This window comes from Lissotriton vulgaris, chromosome 2_1 (genome assembly GCF_964263255.1).
Source record: "Lissotriton vulgaris chromosome 2_1, aLisVul1.2, whole genome shotgun sequence".
NCBI classification, from domain to species: Eukaryota; Metazoa; Chordata; class Amphibia; order Caudata; family Salamandridae; genus Lissotriton; species Lissotriton vulgaris.
Window position 1 is genome coordinate 2,030,177,777 of NC_141687.1, and position 24,508 is coordinate 2,030,202,284.

The 24,508-nt window shown below is 47.2% G+C and overlaps 2 protein-coding genes across 3 annotated transcripts in view; both read right to left on the reverse strand.

Annotated features, from left to right (window-relative positions):
• AFG2B (AAA ATPase AFG2B) overlaps nt 1-24,508 on the reverse strand; it is a 247,052-nt gene that overhangs the window by 20,858 nt on the left and 201,686 nt on the right. The gene's annotated exons all lie outside the window — the stretch shown is intronic.
• On the reverse strand, nt 22,290-22,898 carry LOC147733691 (NADH dehydrogenase [ubiquinone] iron-sulfur protein 4, mitochondrial-like). The gene has a single exon (XM_086959006.1). The coding sequence runs from the start codon at nt 22,860-22,862 to the stop codon at nt 22,383-22,385; it is 480 nt and encodes a 159-aa protein (XP_086815132.1). The 5' UTR covers nt 22,863-22,898; the 3' UTR covers nt 22,290-22,382.

Below are 24,508 nucleotides of genomic sequence, written 5' to 3' on the forward strand. Positions count from 1 at the left end.
AATTACTGCGTTGTTAAGACACTTGTCATGATGCTATGCGTGGTTCCGTCATACAACAGGTTCAGTTGCTCCAGTGGGCTACAAATGATTCTGGTGTGTTTCATAATTGTAAAAGCTTTTATAAGGTACTATGCTGTTGGCAGGGTTGACCACCCCTACAATTGTATACTATTAAGTAGTAGGAGAATAACCTCTAACTGTGTCCAAGAATGGTTTATTGAAACATTTGAACACAGCATTCTTACTTTTTCAATCTATTAGTAACCTGGAAACCAGAAGGAGGGAGTGTGAGAGGCAATGAGATGTGAGAGAGTGTAATGAGATGTGTGAGTGAGAGTGCAATACATTTATTTATTTATTTATTATTTATTTATCGATTTGTTAAGCGCAGTTGCTGCCCAGGGGCGTCCAAGCGCTGAGTATAGACAGAGACGTGGCAGAGCACACGAGGAACTAAAGGGACTTCATGAATAGTATAGTTTTCAGTTTCCTGCGGAATGACAGCAGGTCGGGTGTGGATCGAAGAGCAAGGGGGAGGGCATTCCAAAGCTTGGCGGCGTTCAGCGAGAACATCCTGCCCCCGGACCTGGCTTTCTTTACTCTGGGTACCGCTGCCAGAAAAGCACAGGTAGACCGGAGGTTCCTATTAGGGTGGTAGGGGGTGACAAGGCTGGCGTTGATTGCTGATCCGGTCTTCCAGAAGGCCCGATGTGTGATACACAGAGCCTTGAATGCCACTCTCTGTCTCACAGGCAGCCAATGTAGGCTTTTCAGTCCCTGTCTGACGGACTGAGACTGTGGGATTTGGAGTATGGTACGTGCTGCGCAGTTTTGTACCACCTGTAGCTTTCGGAGAGTCATCTCAGGCGCCCCTAGGTATAGGGCGTTGTTTGAGTCCAAACGGGACTGGATGAGGCCTTGTACCGCCACCTTCTTGGCATCCAGAGGTAGAAGTGGCAGGACCTTCCTCAGCGTTCTTAATAGTCCAAAACAGGTGGCAGACAACTTGGTGGCCTGAGTGGAGAAGGAGAGTTTGTGGTCTAACCAGACTCCCAAGCTCTTAACACTGTCCTTGGGGGTAGGAGGTGCCCCTAGGCCAGCGGGCCACAAGGAAGAAAAAGATAGTGGTGAGGCTGGACCCAGGAGCATAAGTTCAGTCTTTCCTCCGTTCAGTTTGAGGGAGGAGTTGGTCATCCATTCCCTCACGCTCTCCAAGCAGTTCAGCAGGCCGGCTGAGGCTTGCCCACCGTTCTCTTGGGCCAATGAAACCACTAGCTGGGTGTCGTCGGCGTACGACACGATTTTGATGCCGTACGGTTCTACTACCCCAGCCAGTGGTTTCATGTATGCGTTGAACAGTACATATATGCTTAAAAAAGTAACATACCTCCATTGGGCATACTGCCAATTGGAAGGCACAACATACCTTGCATTACTTCTCCTTTAAGTTAAATGTGTGCTTAATAACATTCACAACATCTTTTTTAAACACTGGAAACATTATTTTGGGGGTTTGGGGGAGTTAAGCAGCTGAATAAACAATGACCAGCACTGATTTCATAAGATGTGGAAAATACTACGAAAATACCGCTGAAATCCACAAAAAGTAAACATTGAAAACACAACAGCCTATCTATACTTCATACAGATGTGAAATGCCACTTACCTCATGCTACAGCTTAAAGTTTTTGAAGAGATAGGATGTATAGTGAGTTGTCTCTAAACACCAGCAAGAAGGTGGGAAGTGGAGCATTATATGAGGAGGAGATGTTAAATACATGGTGTCTGCACAGATATGGGTCATTGCTGGATACAATTAGTGACATATGTAGTATGGAAGGGGAGGGAGAAATCTAAAGAATTCACATATTAAGAGTCAGGAGTAGGAATGAAGAAGCCTGGCACCAGTGGTGGCATAACTGCACTTGGGTTTAGGATATGCTTAGAAAATTTTCTCCATAGTTTTCCCACCTGGCATAATCATGCCTTAGTGGCCCAGGAATAGTGATATGAAACAACCTTTGGCATGGGCCAATGATTCCTTTTTTTATTCCAGGTGGGAGCTTAATTCCAATTACGCAACCTGGGGACTTTATTACATGAATACATCTGGAGGTTGCATATTTCTTGTGGATCAATGATTCCTCCAATTTGCAAATACAGGGCGGGCAGTTCCAGGGTAACACCCCTCTTCAGTCAGCTCACTTCGCCACCCTAGTTCAGACACATCTATATGCAATCTAGTTCAGGCTGTGTCTGAACTGTGGTGGCGAAGTGAGCTAAAGAATGATGATGGATTCAACCCAGATCTGTGACAGGGGGTGAGTGTCTGAGAAGTTTCAGCGCTCCGTCCATCCTCTCCTTGTGTTTGCTTTGTTAACCCTAAGTTTACAGGGTATGCCCAGACCTGGGTCCCTTGCTCACTTTGCTACTGGATTCAAGCTAGCATGGCTGAAGAGGGGTGTTACCCCGAAACTGGTCCCAGGATGCATGTTTACGGTCCACGGGAAGACATGGTTGGCAGTTTGGGCTGGACTGTTCCCATGAGGCACAAGGCCAAGACTGATTTGCATATAGCTGTGTCTGTTTTGGGGTGGCAAGTGAGCTAAAGAATGATGATGGATTCAACCCAGATCTGTGACTGGGGTTGAGTTTCTGAAAAGTTTCAGCGCTCTGTCCATCATCTCCTTGCGTTTGATCATTTCACAAATTGCAACTTCCAGAGAGGTTAGAACTTTTAAATTCTTTTCCAATCAACAATCAAATAGCTTGCTAAGTTGGCCAGAGATTCAATATGACTTCACTGAATATTAAACCTAGAGCTATTTTTTTTAACACATTTTATTGAATTTTCAGCGTACCAGAAAGGCGAAGCCCAGCAAGGCGAGTACAAAGGAAATGCATAAAGTAAAGTGTCTCGGTACATCGTATAAGCCCCAAATAGTCTGCAGACCAAAAGGCCAGAAAAAACAAAAGACCCCCCACAACCCCAAGACGCACCAACTATACTTAAAAAACATTGTAAATTTCCAGCCACATATCGTCAACAATAATGCACTAAACAGGTGAATTGCACATAACCAATTGTTCAATGGGCTCATATGAGGCGGACTGCAACAATGGGGGCAGATCTAGACCTCTGTAGGCAGCCCACCAAGACCATATCTTGCTGTGCTTATGCGGGCACCCTCTCATCTGAAATACCACTATCTCAGCAGACATGCATCTGTCCATTGCCGTTTTCCAGTGAGTGATGCTGGGTGGAGATGGGTCCTTCCAGTACTGAGCGATGTCCCGCTTAGCTAAGGTGAGGCCCAGGAATAAAAGGTGTCTTTTATAATGGACCCCCCAATGTCGTCTGTGCTATGTAGTAGCGGCAATCTAGGGTCCAGCGGAATATCCCACGCCAGGACGCAGCCCAGACAATACGACACACTGAACCAGAACAACTGAATTGCCACGTAGCCTAGAGCTATTATTTGGTATATTTTGCAATATACTGATCTGATAATACACTCTGCGGCTAAGGAAATGAAACAGGTTCGCTGGAAAAGATTTATCTCACAGGATGCCTCAAGAACTGTGGTGAATCCAGGGAAGGAGTTTCTAGATCGTAGTCCTCATCTTAAACAAATGAATGCCAGATATGGCCCGGTTCATCCATACCATTTTAAGGTTATTTATAAAAACAGATCATTCACTTCTCACTTAAACTATACAAACTCAAGAAGTTAAGCACAAACATGCAATTAATGCAATGGAGATGGGAAATAGTGCTTTATCTTAGTTTGTTTAATTTACTCACATTTTATCATTGATTACGTAACAATATTTAAATTATATTTTTCAGTGTTGGAAATGGCCCTTTTTGCATGGTTATCCCTCAACTTTTTGCTTTTTCCTCCTATTTTTCCCTGACCTGTTTATGTTGGTTTTAGGACTCTGTGCACTTTACCACTGCTAATAAGTGCTAAAGTGCATATGCTCTGTAAACTGTATTATGGATAGGTATTTCCACGATTAGCTTATTTGATGTATGTGTCAGTCCCTAGTAAAGTGCACTGCGAGTGCCAGGGCCTATGAATCAAATGCTGTTGGTGGGCTGCAGCACTGGATTGCGCCACCCACGCAAACTGCCCGTAAAGTGTAACTCTGGCCTGGCATTGCAGAGCCTGTGTGCAGCCTGGGACTGCCATGTCGACTGGGCAAGTACCCACACTTGCAAGTCCCTAAACCTTCCCTTTTCTACTTGTGAGTCGCCTCTCTGGTAGGCCCAAGGTGCCCCTATGGGCAGAGAGCATTGTATGTGAAAGGTAGGCCATGCCCTGGTGTGTGTGGCATGTCCCGATAGTGAATTATCACCTACTTCATTTTTCACTATTGCAAGGCTACCTGTTCCCCATAGGCCAGACTGGGCAGTTTGATTATTACATCCTATAATCCTAACTGACCCAGGGAACATGGTAGAAATTAGAGTTTATTATACATGAACTCAGAATGATAAAATACATCTTTTAGTTTTAACATTCTGTTTGAAAATACCACTTTTAGTATTTTCTGACCTAACCATCCAGCCTGCCTCTGCTAGCTTCTGTATTAGCTGTCTGGTTTGTGAGTGACAGGAGCTGGGGGAGACTCTAGGAGACAGGGCTGAATAGACAAATCTACACATAGATGGGTCGGAGGAGTCGCGCTGAGTCTGAATAGGGCTGGGCTCGCCTTCCACAATGCTGGCTCCACCTCCTGTGGTGTGTCTGATGACCCTGGGTCACACTGACACAGGAAGAAGGTGCACACTGGCAGAAAGCACCCAGAACTGGTTTGAACTAGGTAAAGGTCCGTCTGCCTTCAGAGGACAAAGGATTTGCTGGTATAAATATTGGGGCCCAGACCCCAGAGTTTTAGAATACTTCTGAACTAAGGAACCTGCCAGGAAGAAGGACTGGGAAAGCTGGAGGAGAAATACTGCCCCTAGGCTGCGTGTTGTGGGGTTGGCCTGAAGTGGTTGCTTCTGTCTAGAGTAGGGAAAGGACTAGACCGTGCTTTCATCATCCTGCTGTTAGAATTTTCTCCAAGGGCTTGAAGTAGAGCTTGCCTCCTGTTGGAAGTCTCAGGGATAGAAAAGACTTCAGAGACTTTGCTGGAATCAAGGAACCTGCCAAGATACAGAGCTGGAAGAGCTGCCAGGAGGAGTACTGCCCCTTTGCTGTGTTGTTGCTTTGTTGGGTTGGCCTGCAGCTGCTGCCTTGGGCAGTGAAAGGACTGGACTGAACATTCTCTACTTGTGCTGAGTATCTCCAAGGGCCTGAAACCGAGCTGGTCTCCTATTAAGAAGTCTTAGGGACTGCAAAGACTTTACCACCCTCTGGGTAGCACTCCTGGAACCGCTGTTTCAGTTGCCACAGAGAAGAGGAAACCACGACAGACTCCGTCATCCGGCTCGTCGCTGGCCTTGTGTCCTGAAGGCAACGCAGGCCGCACTGTCTCGCCTTGCACCGTACGCCTTGGTCTCACTGACGCCGTCTGCATGATCGTCACCGAGTCGCTACCTGCACCGCAACCCGCACCACCTCGCTGGCCTGGTCTCACCGACACGATTGCCGCTGGCTTGACACCTGTGACCGCCTCGTCACGCACAGCTACCTGGCTCGGCCAGCACCAATTCCTGCCAAACGGCTCTGTCACTTGCATCGCAACCTGCCAGCACCGCATCGAGCACCGTCTCGCCCTACACCGCACGCCTTGGTCTCACCGACGCCGTCTGTACGATCGGCAACGAGCCGCTGCCTGAACCGCATCAAAAGGACACCGCGCCCTGCACCGCTTCCACTTTGCACCGTAACCGCAACGGATGCCACAACCGGCTCTGTCACCTGCACCACAACCTGTCAGCACCGCATCGAGCACAGTCTCGCCCTGCACAGCAAGCCTTGGTCTCACCAACGCCATCTGGAAAACCGTCACCGAGCCGCTGCTCGCACCGCATCGAGGGACACTACACCCCGTTTCCAGTTTGCATCGCAACCGCGACGGATGCCAAGACCGACTCACACCCCTGTGTGAGCCGCACTGTTGCTGGTCCGTTCCGACGCGGTCAGCTGGAACGGCGAGACTCTGTGGTTTTCAGCATCGCGGTAGGACCATACAGAGCTACTGACTCGTACAAACTGGGTTTTCAACATATTTTTGCAATTTAAAGACATCTTGCAAACGAAGTATGTTTAAAGTTCTGTATGGTGGGTTTTTATCGTATTTGGTCTTGTTTTAAGTATATAAAATATTGGATATTTTTCTAAACTGGTGTGGCGTCCTTTTGTAGTGCTTTCACTGTATTACTGTTTGTTATGTGCAAATGCTTTGCAAACTGCCTCTGAGATAAGCCTAACTGCTCGTGCCAAGCTACGAAGGGGGTGAGCAGGGGTTATTTTAGGAGTGTAACTCCTTTATCCTGACTAGAGTGGTGGTTTCTGCCTGGCTTTAGTGCAAACCTTAGCCAACCAGAAATCCCATTTCTAACATTCAGTATTACTATTTTTATGATATAATTCCGTATTTCACCTCCTCATTTGTTTTCTCTTACGGGTTACGCTCAATGGAAAGTATTTGTCTATCACTGTGTTGATCACTTCGTATATATTATATTTATGGATTAGTCGTGTTGCATTTGATTGGATTTCCCTTGTTGTCATCTTTTCCTTGGTAAGTTCATTTGGGAACTCACATGTTGGTATAGTCTATTTTCTTAAGTTTGGCATTTGATGTGTTTGTCAATTTTTTGCAGCTCAATTTGTGGTGTATTGTATGTCTGTATGTTCATCTTCACTTGTCTGGCTTCTTCCACCCTGTTTTCTCTTTAGACTAGACTTACAACTGTGTAGCTACTACTCTTTGATTTTTCTTATTTTTTTTTGTGGTATACATGAACATTTGGTATCTGTTTTTGTTATGCGTTGGTCTTTTTTTTCTGATTTTGTTTGTTTTGCATGAGTCTGTCAATAGATTTAAAAAAAACTTCACTAATTGAGGGTTTTACTTGAAATGTTAAGATCATTAAAAATCCAGTTCAGAGGGAAAGAGTTTTGTCTCATCTTGGGAAATTAATTAAGCAATGGGTTGGTGAAATACTCTATTCCTCAGCTTTTGATAACAAGAATGGGTTGGCAATTTTATTTCATGAAAATCTACATTTACATGTCATTTTGCATTAAACAGACTTGTAGGGCAGGTTAGTCATAGCCTAAATTAAGATTGATGGTATTCCAACTCTTTATTATGAATTTGTATGGCGCAAATAACTTTAGTAATATCTTTTGGAAAACATATTTTGTCTAAATTAATGTTCTATCCTAGTGACTGAGTTATTGTGGGTGGTAACTGCAACCAAATTACGGACCCTTTTTGAACAGAAATTCTCATGAAAGAAAGGTTTCTAATTCCTCCCACAAATCATTCAACAAGCGTTTTCTCAAAGGGCATTATCCAATGCTTGGAGACTAAATCTTTGGAACTGCACACTGAGCAAATTATAACAAAACTGCGCAGTGAGCAAATTATAACAAAACACTGGCCTTGAACAAGAAAGTTTTGTTTAATGTCAAGTGACCTAACAACTCAAGGGTATATCTAAATGTTATTCATTGGGGATTATAAGAGAAGAGTCAATGGCCGCAGTAACACTTGATGCGCTTTTGATCAAGGTAATTGTGATTTTGTATATAGAGCTCCTTAATGGAATGGAATGTGTCCTAATAGTCTTAGATATATCTTGTTATTATTACTGATCTCCTAGTACTTCTGTTTATGTTAATGCTATGTTAATGGTATTTTGTCTTCATATTTTTCATTACAAAGAGGAACACGTCAAGGCTGCCCATTATTCCTTTGCTTTTTTTCTTTGGAACATTTTCTCAAATCTATAAGACATGATGTGGCCATTACTCTTAAAATTAATCAGATTAAATATAATGATATTATTTAATTTTATCGCTCTAAACCAGAAACATCAGAACTTGCTTTTTTCTTCAATTATCTAAGCTTTCTGCTGATTCAGGTTACAAGCTAAATGTTGACAAATTGCCTCATATCAATTACTGCTTTAGTAATCCTTTTCAACAAGTAGGACTTGGATGGAATGCAACAAAAAGGAGCTTAGGGACTTGGTATTCAAACCATATTCGTACAACTTTAAAGTTTAATTTGGAAGAAATACAATTCAGAATATGTAAATTGGTAGAGAGGGGATCTCCCTTATTTCTCTTGGTGGGGCCGTCTGAACACAAGGATTAGTTACTTACCTTTAATCCTAGTTCTCATCCAGGGGTATACTCATAAAAGTCATAATCTATGAATAATCCCCGCCCATGTGCGGGATCCCGGAGCATATAGAAAATACATATAAATATATATGTATACATATGTGAAAACATATCTGCAGCCTAAAACATTTCCCAACTGGCAAATCTGCAGCAACATTACATGAATTAGTATGCAGACAGTAGTACTCTCCCAACCCCTAAGGAAGAAAGAGAGCAGTCAACATTTGCATAAAAAAATGCTTTATTGCCATAGGAAAACCTGTAATTGCAGGCATTTGCCAGTAGGCTGCAGTAGAGTATAAAGAAACAAAGAAAGACTGACACCTTGCCTTTAAGGCATTAGAGTAGGGGCACCGTGCCTTTAAGACCTGAAGGCGACCCCCTGCTCTCATGATGCATCACAGGTGGCAGTTGGGTCAGTTCTTTTTGGAGATGCATGACACCTGAGTAAATCCATAGAAACCTTTCATAACATTATGATCATGCTCGTCCGGGGAGGTGGGCGGGAGCTAATGACTTTGAGGAGTATACCCCTGGATGAGAACTAGGATTACAGGTAGGTAACTAATCCTTCTCATCTAGGGGATACTCATCAATAGTCATAATGTATGAATAGATTAGCAAGCTCATACCCAAAGTCTCGCGGACGAGCAAATAAGTATACATAGAGACATGAATAAACTTCACATTTTACATACAATTTATGCAAATACATTTCTCAAAGAGGCCTGTCCCACTTGGGCATCGGCCTGTGTATCTGAATCTAGGCAATAATGGCGGGTAAAGGTATGCACCGAACGCCATGTAGCTGCCTTGCAAATTTCAGAGATTGGAACATTACGAAGGAGAGCCGTAGTAGAAGCTTTCCCTCTAGTGGAGTGTGCATGAGGTCTACCCTATAAAGCCTTGTTAGCTAATTGGTAAACAGAGCTATACAGGAGACTATCCAGCGAGAAATTGACATTTTCAAGGCTGACAGACCAGTATTAGTGGTTCCATAATTAACAAAAAGCCGGTCAGACTTCCTAAGTGGAAGGGTTTTAGCCAGGTAAAACTTCGGAACCATCCGGAGAGCTAGAGAGTGTAAAGACCTCACCAGAGGAGTGGTAGGTTGAGGAAAGAAGGTAGGCAGGGTGATAGACTGGTTGATAGTAAAGTCTGAGACTACCGTAGGCAGGAAACCTGGGTGTGTCCTCAGTACCACCCTGTTAGCGTGAAACACTGTGTAAGGTTCCTTACAACACAGGGCCTGGATTTTGCTAACCCTACGGGCAGAGGTAATCGCCACTAAAAAAGCGGCTTTCCAGGTCAAGTGCTGCAAAGAAGTCTTGTGTATAGGCTCGAAAGGAGCACCCATCAGCTTAGTAAGTACGATGTTAAGCTCCCAGGGAGCGGAGGGGACCTCACTGGTGGAAACACTTTCTTAAGACCTCTAAGAAATCTCTAGCCACATGCATAAGGAAGAATGATGTCTGAGAAGTTGACTTCCTATAGGCTGTGACTGCCGCTAAGTGAACCCTGATGGAGGGTTACTTGAGGCCTGACTTTGCTAAATGCAATAGATAGGGTAGAATCACCTGCTCTTGACCGTGGATAGGGTCAAGAGAGTTGTCAATACACCATATGAAAAACCTCTTCCACTTGAAAGCATATGACTTCCTAGTGGAGTGTCTCTTAGTTTCTTTGAGAACGTTCATGTAGTCTGCTGGGAGGTCTAGGTGTCCATTCTGGATGACCTCAGGAGCCATGCCGTCAAGTGAAGGGAAGGAAGGTTGGGGTGAAACACCTTCCCCTGGTCCTTGGTCAACAAGTCTGGACGGCAAGGAAGTCGCCGGTGCGGGACTTCCGACAGCTGGAAGAGATCCGGGTAGCACCACTGGCGTGGCCACTCAGGCGCTATCAGGATCATCCTGGTGTTGGTCCTGTAGAATTTATGAATCACCGCTGGGATCAGAGTCAGGGGAGGAAAGGCGTACAGCAATGTCTGTGACCAGCTGATCAAAAGTGTGTTCCCCCGTGAGCCTTGTTAGTGGAACCTGGACGCGAAGACTGGGCATTTTGCGTTTGTCGTGTCTGCGAACAGGTCTATGTCCGGTACGCCCCATTGTCGAAATACCTCCTGTGCAAGTGACTTCTTCGTTGAGCACCCAATTGTGCGGATCCCTGGTAGATGAACTGCCACGATGGATTGACCTCTTGTCAGGAGCCAGTGCCAGATGGCTTGCGCTTCCAGGGATAGGACTCTTGACCTGGTGCCTCCCTGCTTGTTCAGATAGAACTTAGTTATTGTGTTGTCCGTCTGAACTTGCATGTAGTTGGTGCCCAGAGAAGGATAAAGAGATTTGAGCGCCAGATGAACGTCTCAAAGCTCTAGGAAGTTGATGTGGTAGCCTCGCTCTACTTCGGACCAGAGACCATGGACCTTAAGCTGGTCCATATGAGCGCCCCAGCCTTGAAGAGAGGCATCCGTAACCACTGACTGAGATAGAGGAGGGCGATGGAATGGAACTCCCCGGAGAAGATTGGAACGTTTCATCCACCATCTGATTGAGTCTCTGGCACCTTGTAGAAGAGAAACACGGTCCTCTCAGTGACCTGACCTCTGAGACCATTGGTCCTCGAGAGCCTGCTGCAGGGGCCTCATATGAAGGCGTGCACTGGGCACGATGTAGATGCACGAGGCCATCGATCCCAGGAGAGAGGACACTTGCCTGGCTGTGAGACTGTGATTGTCCAGGAGAAGACGACACTTTAGGAGCATGGATGACAACCTCTCCTTCGAAGGACACACGTTTGCCTGCACGGAGTCCAGGGAAGCGCCCAGGTAATTAATCTGTTGGGAAGGGTTGAGTACTGACTTTTTGAAGTTGACCTGCAACCCCAATGAATTCATCAGGTTGAGACCGAACGAAAGATGGTTCTGAAGCAGAGCAGGAGTGGAACTTTTCAGCAGCCAATCGTCTAGATAGGGATAGACGAAGATCTTCCGCCTGCGGAGAAAAGCAGCCACGCCGCCATGCACTTGGAGATTGTCCGTGGCGCGGATTTGAGCCCAAATGGAAGCACTCGATACTGGAAGTGATGGCGTCCGATCTGAAACCTGAGAAACTTTTGGTGCTTTACTGAGACAGGTATGTGAAAGTAAGCGTCCTACAGGTCGATGGCACACATCCAGTCTCCCTGATGAAGATTCGGGAAGATTTGGTGCAGGGCTAGCATGCAGAATTTTTCTCTTTTGATGAATCTGTTCAGTAGTCGTAAGTCTAGAATGGGCCTGTATTCTTTGACTACTCCTCTTTTTTGGACAAGAAAATAGCGGGAGTAGACTTCTTGATTTCTCTGCGTGGAAGGAACTTCCTCTATGGCCTTCTACTTGAGGAGGACAGAGACTTTGTCCTGCAGCAGTTGACTGTGGAATCGGGGAAGGTGCTTTATTTGAGAGAAGACTTGCGGAGTGGGGGACTTGAACCTCAGCAAGTAACCATGCTGCACAATACTCAGCACCCATCTGTCCTTTGTTATGGATCTCCATTCTTTCAGATGATGAGAAACACTCCCTCCCAGCGTTGTGGCGAACTGTTGCGGAGGAAGCAACAGCTCAGGGCTTGGGAGGCTGCTTGGAGGCAGACTGCTGCTTGTTATTGTTGCCTCTGCCTCTGCCACTGCGTCTCTGCTGAAATTGAGTTTTCTGCTGTATTTGGGATGACCATTGAGGGGTTTGAACCCTCTGCTGGTAAGAACGCTTGTCCCCCCTGACGAAAGCGCTTTTTAAATTCTTTAAGCTTCTCCAAACCCACAGCTTTAACAGTGTCCTTTTCCCATTTCATTTTGATCATCTCATCGTCAGCGTGTGAACTAAAGAGAGATGTACCATTAAAGGGGAGGTTGAAGATCTTCTTCTGAGCATCCGGCTTGAGACCCGTAAGACGGAGCCACGCCGAACGCCATGAGCAGATTCCATGGGAGTAGCCATGGGCCACGAGGTCAGAAGCATCTGCTGCGGCACTAATGACCTGGTTGGCTACGAGCACTCCCTCTTGTAGGATTTCGACGAAGTCCTGTCGGTCTTCCTTAGGAAGCTTCTCTGTGAAGCGAGTGAGGGAGTCCCAGAGGGACCTATTGTACCTCCCGAGTAGAGCTGAGGCACTAGCCACCTTCATATATGAAGCTGAGGAGTTGCATACCTTCCTGCCAAACGAATCCATGAGTTTGCTGTCCTTTACTGGGGGTATCAAGGATGAAGTGGAAGCCGAATGAGACTTCATGGCAGCCGCCACGATAACTGAGTCAGCTGGTCGATCTGATCTGAGGAAAAAGAGGTCCTTTGCGGGAGCCTTGTGCTTCTTGGCAATTCTAGATGGAACAAAACCTACCACTGCAGGCATGAGAAAGGTAGCCATTGCCGGTTCAATGAAGCCAGGCACCAGAGGCAGCAGAGGTCTGGGGGCTGTTCGGTGATGACGGGTATCAAAGATTATAGAGGTTCGGTACCACAGGAGTATGCAGAGAGATGTTAAGCTTCTTTGCTCCCCTGCCCAGTACATCTGTAAAAGTTGCGATGTCATCAATAGGTGAGACTCGTGAGGGAGGAGTAGAGGAGAAGGTCGGAGAATAGTCCCGGACCGTAGACCTCGTAGAAGAGGACCAAGTTGGAGAATTTGTGCGTCCTCTCTTATGGGACCTGTCGCGATGACGGCTATGCCGACCCTGGATCTAGACCGATGTCTAGACGGAGATCTTGGCCTGGGGGGAGATCTTGGCTTGGCAGGCGTTCTTGGCCGTGCTGGAGCACGTGATCTGGCAGGAGATCTTGGTCTGGATGAGGGTCGTGGCCCCTGAAGAGGAGACTTAGATGGTCTGACCGGAGTACTTGTCCTTGGACCAGACGGTGAGAATGCGCGGGAGTAATCCGAGCCCGGATTGGATTACTGATGACCTGGACCCAGGTGACTCCACAACCACCGTGACCAGCTCCCTCAACGGCGAAAGCTTCGACGTTGAAGATGTTTGTGTGACCAATGGCGTCGAGTGAGGCCTTGATGCTCTCAATGTCGATCGTCCATGCCGTTGTGACCTCGACTGCGATCTTCAGCGTCGAGTAGGTGACCTCGACGTCGAACTTCCTTGGCGTCGCGGGCGAACCTCTATAGCGTTGTGTCGACCTTCTTCAATGTCGTGCCGACGACAACCTTCTTCAACGTCGTGTCGACGACAACCTTCTTCAACGTCGTGTCGACGGCGACCCTTCCTGACGTCGCCCTAGACTTCGACCTCCTCGACGTCGAATGGTGGGATCTTGAAGACCCTCTCGACGGCAGCATGCCAGCCGGCGGCGATCTGGAAGCCGTCATAACTGTCGACACTGACCCCCTCGAGGGCGGCGGAGAGTGTCTCGACGTCGATGGAAGCCTCCACGTCGACGGAGACTTGGACATGCCAGCAGCCACAGACTTCGAGCCCGAAGTGTGGCGTCTCGGCGCCGACTTACTTGGCTGCGGCGGAGACAATCGACGTCGCAGTAGTGATCCAGAAGAGCGTCTGGGTCTCTTCGACGGTGATCTTCGTCCTCCCTTCCTCTTTCTGGAGGCAGGAGATGCGGAACATCGCCGTTTTTGGCCATGCTTGCTTGAAGAAAACGTCCTGGGGCCTCCATGGCCACCCACCTGATGACTTTTGCCTTTCCCCAACATGGCATAAAGTCTGATACGTTCTCTGTCACGAAGGGTCCGCCTAGAGAACTTCTGACAGTGGTGGCACTGGTTAGGGTTGTGTGCAGATGGAAGACACACACTGCACACTGAGTGTGGGTCAGCCAGTGCCATCTTCTTGTCACAAGAAGGACACTTCCGGAATCCGGAATAAAGCAGGCATTCTGACAGAAAATTTTAGTGGAATACCACAAAAAAAACAAAGTAGAAGCCTTAATAAACCAGAAGATGTCGAACTTTCAGAAAAAATTCACTCAAATTAACAATTTCAGTCAAAAACTGAAGAGCTCAAGCGCCAGGATCCTCACAGAAGGAGCTGGAAAAAAGAACTGACCCAACTGCCACCTGTGGTGCATCATGGGAGCAGGGGGTCGCCTTCAGGTCTTAAAAGGCACGGTACCCCTACTCTAATCCTTAAAGGCAAGGTGTCCGTCTTTCTTTGTTTCTTTATACTCTACTGCAGCCTACTGGCAAATGCCTGCAATTACAGGTTTTCCTATGGCAATAAAGCATTTGTGTATGCAAATGTTTACTGCTCTCTTTCATCCTTAGGGATTGGGAGAGTACTACTGTGCGTATGCCAATTCATGTAATGTTGCGGCAGATTTGACAGTTGCGAAATGTTTTAGGCTGCAAATATATGTTTTCACCTAAGTATACATATATATTTATATGTATTTTCTATATGCTCTGGGATCCAGCACATGGGCGGGGATTATTCATAGATTATGACTATTGATGAGTATCCCCTGGATGAGAACCACGATGTTTCTTCACAGCGCCAATTGTTTTTTTTATCAATGTTACTGATTAAGATTCAGTAGTCTTTTTGTAATTAATTTTTTCCTAAAATCGAAAGTTCTTTCTAGATTTGTATGAAACAAAAATAAGCAAGGATTGCACTAAATCTTTAAAAAAATCCAGCTCTTTTTGGAGGGTGAGTGGGAAATAGGGTTAATTTTCAAGACGTTAATAAATATCATTGAGCTTTTTGTTTAAAATAAGTGGCTCCTCTGAAAAATAGTGGAACCTTTTAAAACAAGACTCGTTCACATATAAGTAGGTTGCGAGTAGGCCCCATGATGGCCTTCTCGCAAGACTCTTTCAGATAGGTCTACGGGGGACGGTGTTCGACTGGTTTTCCTCCTTTCTAGCCGGCCGCCGGCAAACGGTCTGGGCTCCGCCTGATTCTGCCGTGATGCCGCCTCTGGGAGTCGGGGTCCCACAGGGCTCTATCTTGAGCCCGACCCTATTTAACATCATCATGACCCCGTTGGCGGCGTTGGTGGAGTCGTATGGCGCCCAGATCGTATCCTACGCTGACGACACCCAGCTCCTCTTCTCATGTAAGAGAGGAGGTGACTTTGAGGAGGAGAGTATCCGGGATTGCCTTGGGGCTGTTTTCCAATGGTTCCAACTGAACAGCCTCAAGTGCAATTCCGATAAGTCCGAGGTACTCTTCTTTGGGTGTGACACAGAGCCAGACTGGCAGGCCTGGTGGCCGATTAATATGTTCCCTCCGTCTTGTTCTTCCCAGGTTGCTAAGAATCTGGGGGTCAAGATGGATAATGGGCTAACATTGAAATCCCAGATCCTCGGGGTGTCGGGCACCTGCTTCGGCATCCTTAGGATGTTGCGGAGGTTTCTTCCCCTGCTGTCCGAGGAGCACAGGAAACTGACAGTGCAGGCTCTGATTGGGTCCAGGTTGGATTATTCCAACATTCTCTACCTGGGCCTTCCAGAGTACTTGCTGCAGCGGCTTCAAGTGGTGCAGAACGCCGCTGCGAGAGCAATCTATGGATTAAATAGACGGTCCAGTGCATCGGGCCTGTTGAAAACCTTGCATTGGCTTTCTATCCGGAAACGGATCGCCTTCAAGGCTCTGACTCTGGCCTATAAAGCTCTCCACGCGGGGGGAGCAAAGTACCTTCAAAAGAGACTGGTCTTTTATCAACCGACCAGGTCTTTGAGGTCGGAATCCCTGTACTTGGCAGTTGTTCCGCGTGTAAAGAGAGCGTGCCTTGGAGGCCGCTCTTTTGGATTGCTGGCGCCACAGTTGTGGAACTCTCTGCCGCTTGCTCTGCGGGGAGCTACTAGCCTGCTGGCTTTTAGAAAAGGCCTTAAAACCTGGTTGTTTACTCAGTAGCCTGTTTTTCTTGTATGTACTTGTTTGGCACTCTGTTCTTTCTTTTATCGGTGTTATGTTAATATGTTGCAGCTTCCTTTTCCAATAAAGCGCCGGGACACTCTTTTTGAGTAGCTGTGCGCTATACAAAAGAATAAATAACATAACATAACATAACATAACATAACATAGGTCCTGCATATGACAAAACCTTTAAGACATTTCATAGGACCTACATTCTCTTTTTGTAGATATTTGGTAAAACTTCTAAAGTTGACTCTATTTACGGAAAGAGTGATTTCTTTCCAGTACCATATGGTAATAAGATCACTCTTAAAATAAATCATAAGACATTTCAAATTTTGGATAATATTTATTTTTTCAACCTTGTTGACATCTATAACCTGCCCATATCATATTATAGCCAATATGATATTAATATGTTAGATACACTAAAGACTGGCCTACAGAATATGAGTAAGGTAATCCTGTAGAAAAGCAGGCGTCGCTTATAAACAAATGTCTACTTTCAACAGCACATAGAAGAGAAAAATCTACTTTAGAATTGAAATGGGAAGGGGATCTTGGCTGTGGATTTTCTTTGGACTTCTAGACTAAACTTTGGTCCAAATTCAATATCACCTCACGCTCTGCGAGTACTGAGACACTCCTTCAACTCTTATTATGGCATCTTACTGTACTGAGGTCTAAAGCCATCTCTATTGAGGAGTGATCAGAGAGTGTTAGGGCTACAAGTCTTGTGTTCACTCACCTGTCCTGGACTCTTTACCTAATAGGAAGTGATCTAAATGTGCATAGAATTTTTAAGAGAAGGAGCAGAGTATACAATCAACCTCCTTGTGCTGGTTCTTCTGTATAAAAACCCAAACCATACAGCCATTCTTCCGTCCATTCAACCTTTTCTGGGTTCTCACTCTTTTTCCACCCATTACTACCCTTCAGTCCTGCATGAGAGACATGTGAACTGGTGAGGGTGAACCTCTATTCTCCAACCTCCATCATAAACATTGTGGCTCTTTCATTTCTAACTGGGCCATCTACAGGACACTTCTGTGAAACTCTATAAAACACAGGATGGCACCCACCCATTTTATCTTTTCATCTTTTGCTGAGGCAAAATATTATTGCAGAGATGGTTTTGCAGATGGTGTAGGTCGGTAAATGGAGTCAATGGGGTTCTATTAGGAAGGGGGTGATGTAATAATATTTCTTCTAGCCACTAGGTGAGATATACTGCTGCATTTGGGTGCCTTTAAGGGGTGCCAGGTGGAGTCTAGAAAGCTGTGAAGCAGGGCTCTACTATTTGCCAGAAGCAAGAGCATGAGGATTTTAACAGCAGTCGATTTCTGATACAAACCGTTTCTCTTTCTTTAGAACAGAGTTGGTACCAGGCCATCTTTGCCTTTTTGGTAGAGGTTAGTGTTCAGGGTGAATTCAAGTGACTTGGAATTCAGTGAAATTTGAGGTTCAAGGCCATCAAGGTTGTCATTGAACTATAACTGTACATTCTTATTGATATTCCTGGATAATACCAGGAATTCAATCCTGGTTGGGGAGAGCTTCAGGTAGGTGGTAGACATGCAGTCAGGGTTTGAGATGTTGGATGCTTGAAGAAGAGGAGACTTAAGAAGAGTTGTGTATCATCGGCATATTGATAAATCTTTATGCTGTGAGTAGAGCATCAAGTGGTTCCATGTAGAGGTTGAATATGGCGAAACTCTAGGGGACTTTGCAGGTGAAAGAGATCTTTTGGGACCTGAAGATGCTCATGAGAACAAACTAGTGTCAGCTGTAAAAAATAGGAGGAGAACCAGAGGAGGACATTGCTGGTGAATCCCATTCGAGGCTCTAATACCTATACGACCGTGGGATGTTCAACTGTGGCGATGGCAGTGGCGAGGTCCAGCACCATATAGAGAAAGGGATCATCTTCATCTGTGGTCAGGAGCACATCACCAACAATCTGTAAGGTAGCAGTCTACATGCAGCAGCATGATCTAAAGGCAGAATCATAGTTGTTCTGAAAATAGTTATCATTAATGTGATCTTAGAGTTTAACACAGAAAGCTTTTTTGATGAACTTGCAAATGAACAGTAGGTGAGTGATGGGCTGGTAGTTTACAAGTTCATCAGTGTCTAGTTTAAAGCAGTCATAAGCACACTCACACCGACCAGACTCAGAGTGTGGGAAAGGTGTTGGCTTTTTTTTTTTACAAGCGCAGTAATTTTTAAGGAAACATATTTTAACAGTCTGTACTTAGTTCAGAATTTGGAAAAGTAGCTGAGTGTATTATGTCTTCTCTAACAATAGTTATAAAGTAAAGGTTGCCTCTGTTAGCTGAAACAATTATGTTTCTTTTCAAGTATTTTGTTTGGAGTATCAACTATAGTGATCTCACAATTATATATTCTCTCAATAACAAATGAAAAATGAATTATCTAAATAATGACAGTACATCCTAATGACACAGCACTGTCAATAACCCTCAAGGGTAACATGAAGTACAGGGGGGGAGTGGTTTGGACGCCGATCGGGATGGCGGCGTGAGCTCGCAGCTCCGCGCCTGGTCCCGCTATTTCTCCTGAAAACCATAACATTGGCGCTCCCTGAAAGGTGGTTTCTCCGTGGGAAGTATTGAGGGACCATCGGAGAGCAGCTGGGGGCTTCCAGGAGACCAAACAAAGAGCTGAGACTCGATTCCGGAGGCCGGAGGTGCCGTGCCGAGAGTGTAGAAAATGGCGGCGTAGGGGGACGGCGGAGTCTGCCTGCGGAGCGAGGCGGATCAGAACTGAAACAAATTGCAAGCATCTGCCAACGGGGCACGAGGAGCTAGGACCCACCTGAACGGGCCTGCGGAGAGGACCTGGTGGTGCGGGGGCCCACGTCGGCCTGGTGTACGGCGGGCACGGCATCCGCTTCCCCTCCCCCTCCCCCAATCTCTGCCATGGCGATCTTAAGAGGGGCGGCCCTGGCTTCAGGTGGCTATCGGCACCGTCGTGGGAGCTTACGGCTGATCAGCCCAGATAAGACATTTGGACGAGGAACAAAAGCAGTGGGCGAGGCTCCCGGGACGGAGGGTACGAGGCCTGGTGGAGTACCTGAGGCGACCATATGACGACGCACGAGGCAGCTAAGATGGCGGCTGCTGGCGGGGCCTCCACCATGGAACAAGGTCGGAAACACCCGACCGCGCTGGCCCGAGATGGCGGGGCTCAGGCTCTCCCGGAGGTGACGGAGCAAGAACAGAGGCTGAACCAGCGACTGGACAACATCTTGGATGCAATAACAGAGACTAAGGAGGCTTTGCATCAGGACATTGCACAGGTCGCCACATGGCTGGGTCTCTTGAGGGCGGACCATGCTAAGCTCTCGGACAGAATAAAAGAACATGAACAATTACTTCAAGAGCTGAAGCCGGCAGTAGTGACCACGGAACACAAGCTGACTGATATCCTCAGCCGCCTGAACACACTAGAGAGACGAGCGGAGGATACCGAAAGTCGCAATCGGAGGAACAACGTGAGGGTAGTAGGCCTTGTGGAGAAAATTAAAGGGGATGACGCGGTGGCCTATATGGAGAACTGGTTCAAAACGGTAGTGGCGCCGGAGGGCCTCTTCTCCCTGGAACGGGCACACATGGTACCAGCTCGCCCACCTATGCAAGGCCGGCCACCCAGGCCGATGGTGGTGAAACTCCTGCACTATAAGGATCGGGACATGTTGATACAGAGGGCGCGCTCAGTGGGCCCCTTTCAGGTGGATAATAGCCGGGTTACGGTCTTCCCGGATTACACACAGGAGGTCCAAAAGAACAGAGCGTCCTTCCTGACTGTGAAAAAAGAGCTGAGGGAGGAAGGCATTCAATACTCCTTGCTTTTCCCGGCCAAATTACGAGTGATCCTGGATGGGAACACCCAATTTTTTCAGACCCCGGATGAAGCATGGTCGTGGCTTGAGTTGTATCGAGCCGGAACGGACCGCAACGGCAAAAATCAACGGGAGAGACATAAACCACTCCAGATCCGAAAATCGCAACGTATCCGTACACGAAACAAACTCAAGAGAGCGGTGCGGGATGGTCAGATGGCCGCGGACAAGAAAGGGGCGCTAGCTGCGACAGCAAATATCACGAGGTCGCAACAAGAGAAGGCAGTAATTGAATCGGACTCTGGTGATGATGAAGGCAAATCTGGAGAAGAAATATCGGAGGCTGAGAGTTCGAAGGGTCCAGCGGTCACCCCACAGACATCAGATGGACTCTTTAATGAGTGACTATTGAAAGGGCTGAACAATTCCGTTGCTTCTACTGGGGCAGGCTCTCCTAGTGGTTGACGGGCTGGCAGGTATGGTGCTGTAAGTGCAGTGCGGGACTGAGGGCGCGGGACGGGAGCTCTGCCTGCCCTGGGTTGGCGCTAACTCACCCCCTTGCGGCCCTTAAGGCCTTCTATGGTGGCGACCACAGATTAGTCTAATGTGTGCTGTGTTACAGGTTTGGAACAGGGCTGAAACTGGGTTATTAGGCCCTGTCCTGGGGAGTGGGGTTTGGGGGAGTTTTTTCAACAGTTTTGATGGGGGGAAGTAACTGCAATGATGTGGGCAAAGACAGGTTGCCATTGAAATGGTACGGTAATAATTACCATGGGGACGTTACCTAATTTGAAATGCCTAACATGGAATGTCCGGGGACTTCGAACAATGGTCAGACGCCACAAGGTTCATGCTTATCTGGTGAGGCGAGGCGTCCAGATTGCAATGTTACAAGAAACTCATCTAACTAAGCAAGAATGCACTGCACTGCAGAAGAGATGGCGGGGTCAGGTGTTTGGCACCATGTATTCGGCGTTTGCTAGAGTGGTGCTAATATGGATAAGGGCGGGGATATCGTTCCAGGTTACGAACCAGCTGGTGGATCCTGAGGGTAGATATGTGGTGGTGGAGGGGAGGCTATATGGCAGGGATGTGTTATTATGCAGTGTGTACACCCCCAATGTCGATCAGGCCCATTTGTTTGATGATCTGACGAGTTCACTGGCCTATTTCCTGGCGGGCCCCATCATCCTAGGAGGTGACTTCAATTCAATTACTAATGTGACGCTTGATAGGTCGCACCCGCCGTTGGCCGATTCCCCAGTACGTAGGTTAGCCACACATAGGAAGGACTGGCAAGAGAGGTGGGGATTGATAGATGTATGGAGGGAGCAGCATCCTGACAGTAGGGACTATTCCTTTTTTTCGGCCCTACATGCATTACACGTCAGAATAGACTCGGTCCTGTGTAGTGGCCCCCTGGCTACCATGGTCACTCACACGGAATACCTGACTAGGACCATCTTAGATCACAATCCCTTGCTGGTGTTGGTGCAGTGGCAGCGTGCGAGGACGGTGGTTCCAACATGGCGGCTGCGGCCTGACACATTGGAAGATCTGGTGTTTAGTGACACGGTCCAACAGGGCATAGAGCACTACTTTGAGGAGAACGAGGGTTCTGCTACTGCAAGATCGGTAGAATGGGATGCGATGAAAGTGGTGGTGAGAGGCGTATGCATGGGCAGGTTCTCGAATGCAAGGACATCAGTTTTGAATGCACTAGCGAAAGCGGAGGATGCGTTAAGGGAATTGGAACAGCGTAGGCCTGAGCGACCGGAATTACAGGAGCGGTTACTTGAGGCTAAGGAAGTAGTGGCGACCGAAACGGAACGGCTGCGGTACTATGATTATAAGCAATCCACCATTAAAGCACATGCCGAGAGGGATAAAGTGGGTACGCTCCTTGCTAGGATTGCTAACCCAGACATTAGGGGTTGCCCAATCATGAGCATAAGAATGGAGTCAGGGGAAATGGTCTACTCGCAGGCGGCGGCGCTGGCGCGCTTCCAGTCTTATTATGCGAAGTTGTATGAATGCCAACTAGAGGTGGAGGTCTCTGAAATCAGGGAATACCTGGACTCTGTCCCACTGCCAGTGCTGGATGACGAGGAAGCGAAGAAACTGGGAGGGCCTATAACGCTATCAGAGATTAGAGTGGCCATTAAACAGATGGCGAGGAACAAAACACCTGGGGTAGATGGCCTGCCGATAGAATTCTATCTGAAATATATTGATATTTTGGCGCCCATATTTATTAGGAGATTAAGAGTTGTATTATACAGGGTCTATAAATACGGCACAGCTGACTTTATTCACAGTCAGACATACATATAGCCTCTGCCAATTTATTTTGTGGACACCCTCGTTCTTTTGTTCCATGAAAAGTTTGCTCCGTAAGACTTCGATTTTGGTTTCGGAGTCCTCCTCTTTTCAACTTCGTACCTCCAGCCATTTTTTTCTGCAAATGCAATAGCATCTTCTTTACTAGTGAATGACAAAAGCATGTTTGACAGCGGATCCGCAGTTGATGCCCAGCCCATTAATGGATTCTCCCAGCGTTCTCTTGCGTCAAACTCCATTTTCCATTTTTTGGTGTTATTCACACCAGATTGCATGGCATTCCGAGTTGGAACAAAGATGTGAACTTTTCTGGTCTTGATGTGCTCTTCTGGGACACCGCTAAAATAACTAATATCCAATTTTTCATCCACCGTAATGAGTTGCGTGTCTTGGGATTGGTTCTGTGCCAGACGCCATGTGGAAGTACTCAGTGACCTGCCAGGGTTCAGTCCCACCGCAGCAGTTGCTGCTTTTCTCATCCACATGATTTTCCCGCCCAGACTATTGGTGGTGTACACTGAAGCTAGAAGGCTGGGGTGCTTGCCCAAGTCAATGAGGGAGGCACTAGTGGTGCCACTGCTGAAACCCGGCAGAGAGGCGTCCGATGTGACGTCTTATCGGCCACTGTCCATGCTAACTGTGGACTATAAGATCTTGAGCCGTATCCTGGCCACCAGACTGCTACCACACATGACCGCATTAGTGCATGGGGACCAAGCAGGGTTTATTCCTACTAGGAACACATCACTGAACATACGCCGACTGATCCGGATATTGAACAGTGCTGAGGACACGGACAGAGAACCTGCAGTCTTATCAGTTGATATTGAGAAAGCTTTTAATAGCCTTGAGTGGGCTTACCTAGATGAGGTGTTGGTGAAGTTTGGTATAGGTGAGGGGTTTGGAAGATGGACAAGAGTGCTGTATTCATCGGCCATGGCGAGGGTGCGCCTAGGATCGATTATCTCCTTGGATTATCCAGTCCGTAGAGGGACGAGGCAGGGGTGCTCGTTGTCCCCACTGTTGTTCGCGCTGGCAATGGAACCATTGGCGGCGCGAGCAAGGTCCGGGGCCATGTACCAGGGGATCGAGCAGAATGAGAAGTCGCATTACATATCCTTATATGCAGACGATCTGTTGTTATACCTAGCGGATGCAGAACAAGCCCTGAAGGGAGCAGTGGACATGTTATTCCAGGTTTGGCCGCTTGTCGGCCTTAAGGTGAACTGGACTAAGACTTGTATTTTTCCGCTGCGGGCGGACACGCCGTGTCCCCCTCGCGAGCTGGGTGTGGTCTGGGAGCCGTCTTGCTTCACTTATCTGGGTGTCCGCATCTACCATGAGGCCGCGAGTCTGTTGGAGGGTAACATAGGGCGTTGTGTGCGCGCATTGAGAGGCTGCATATCCTTCTGGGCCTCCCTCTCTTTATCGGTGTTGGGCCGAGTGGCGCTACTGAAAATGGTGACGCTTCCGAGGCTGCTGTATTACTTTCGCACCCTGCCGATCTGGATTCCCCTGCGGGATCCAGTGTAATGAACACACGTAGCATAGCAAACAGTCAACTGTATTTGAGGTCATACAGTACCCCAGGCGGGAAAGGGGAAGTGATAGTGGAGAGGTAGGGAAGTGAAGGGATTATGTGACAGTAAAATCAACAATTCAGAACACTTTTCATGCTATAATTCGTATAGCAACAGCTGCCATAAGAAATGGAGACATTATTTATAGGAGGGCATACAACACAAAGTACAATGTATATACAAATTTTAGGCGTGCGTGGTTGCCGCAATTGGAAAAACCGTCGACGTTTCGACCCTCTGAAACTGCAGGACAAGTTAACCTTGCTGCGGGGTCTTCATCAGGACCAGGGGGAGGGGCAGGGATCTAATGAAACGGGTATAATAAACTTAAGTTAGAGGGTTGCTACTCCAGCCTCTAATTATCACATAGGTAGTTATGAGCATTAGACACTATCCTGATTGGAGATGATAGCAGTAGGAATTTAGTACAAATCAAGAGTAAATTAAACAAAACCGAGGTTTGGTCGTGTCCAAAACCTAGGGTAGGGTCTGAGCCTAGTTTAATTCAAAGGTCCAAACACTTGAGTGGGGAACCGGCACGGTACAAGACG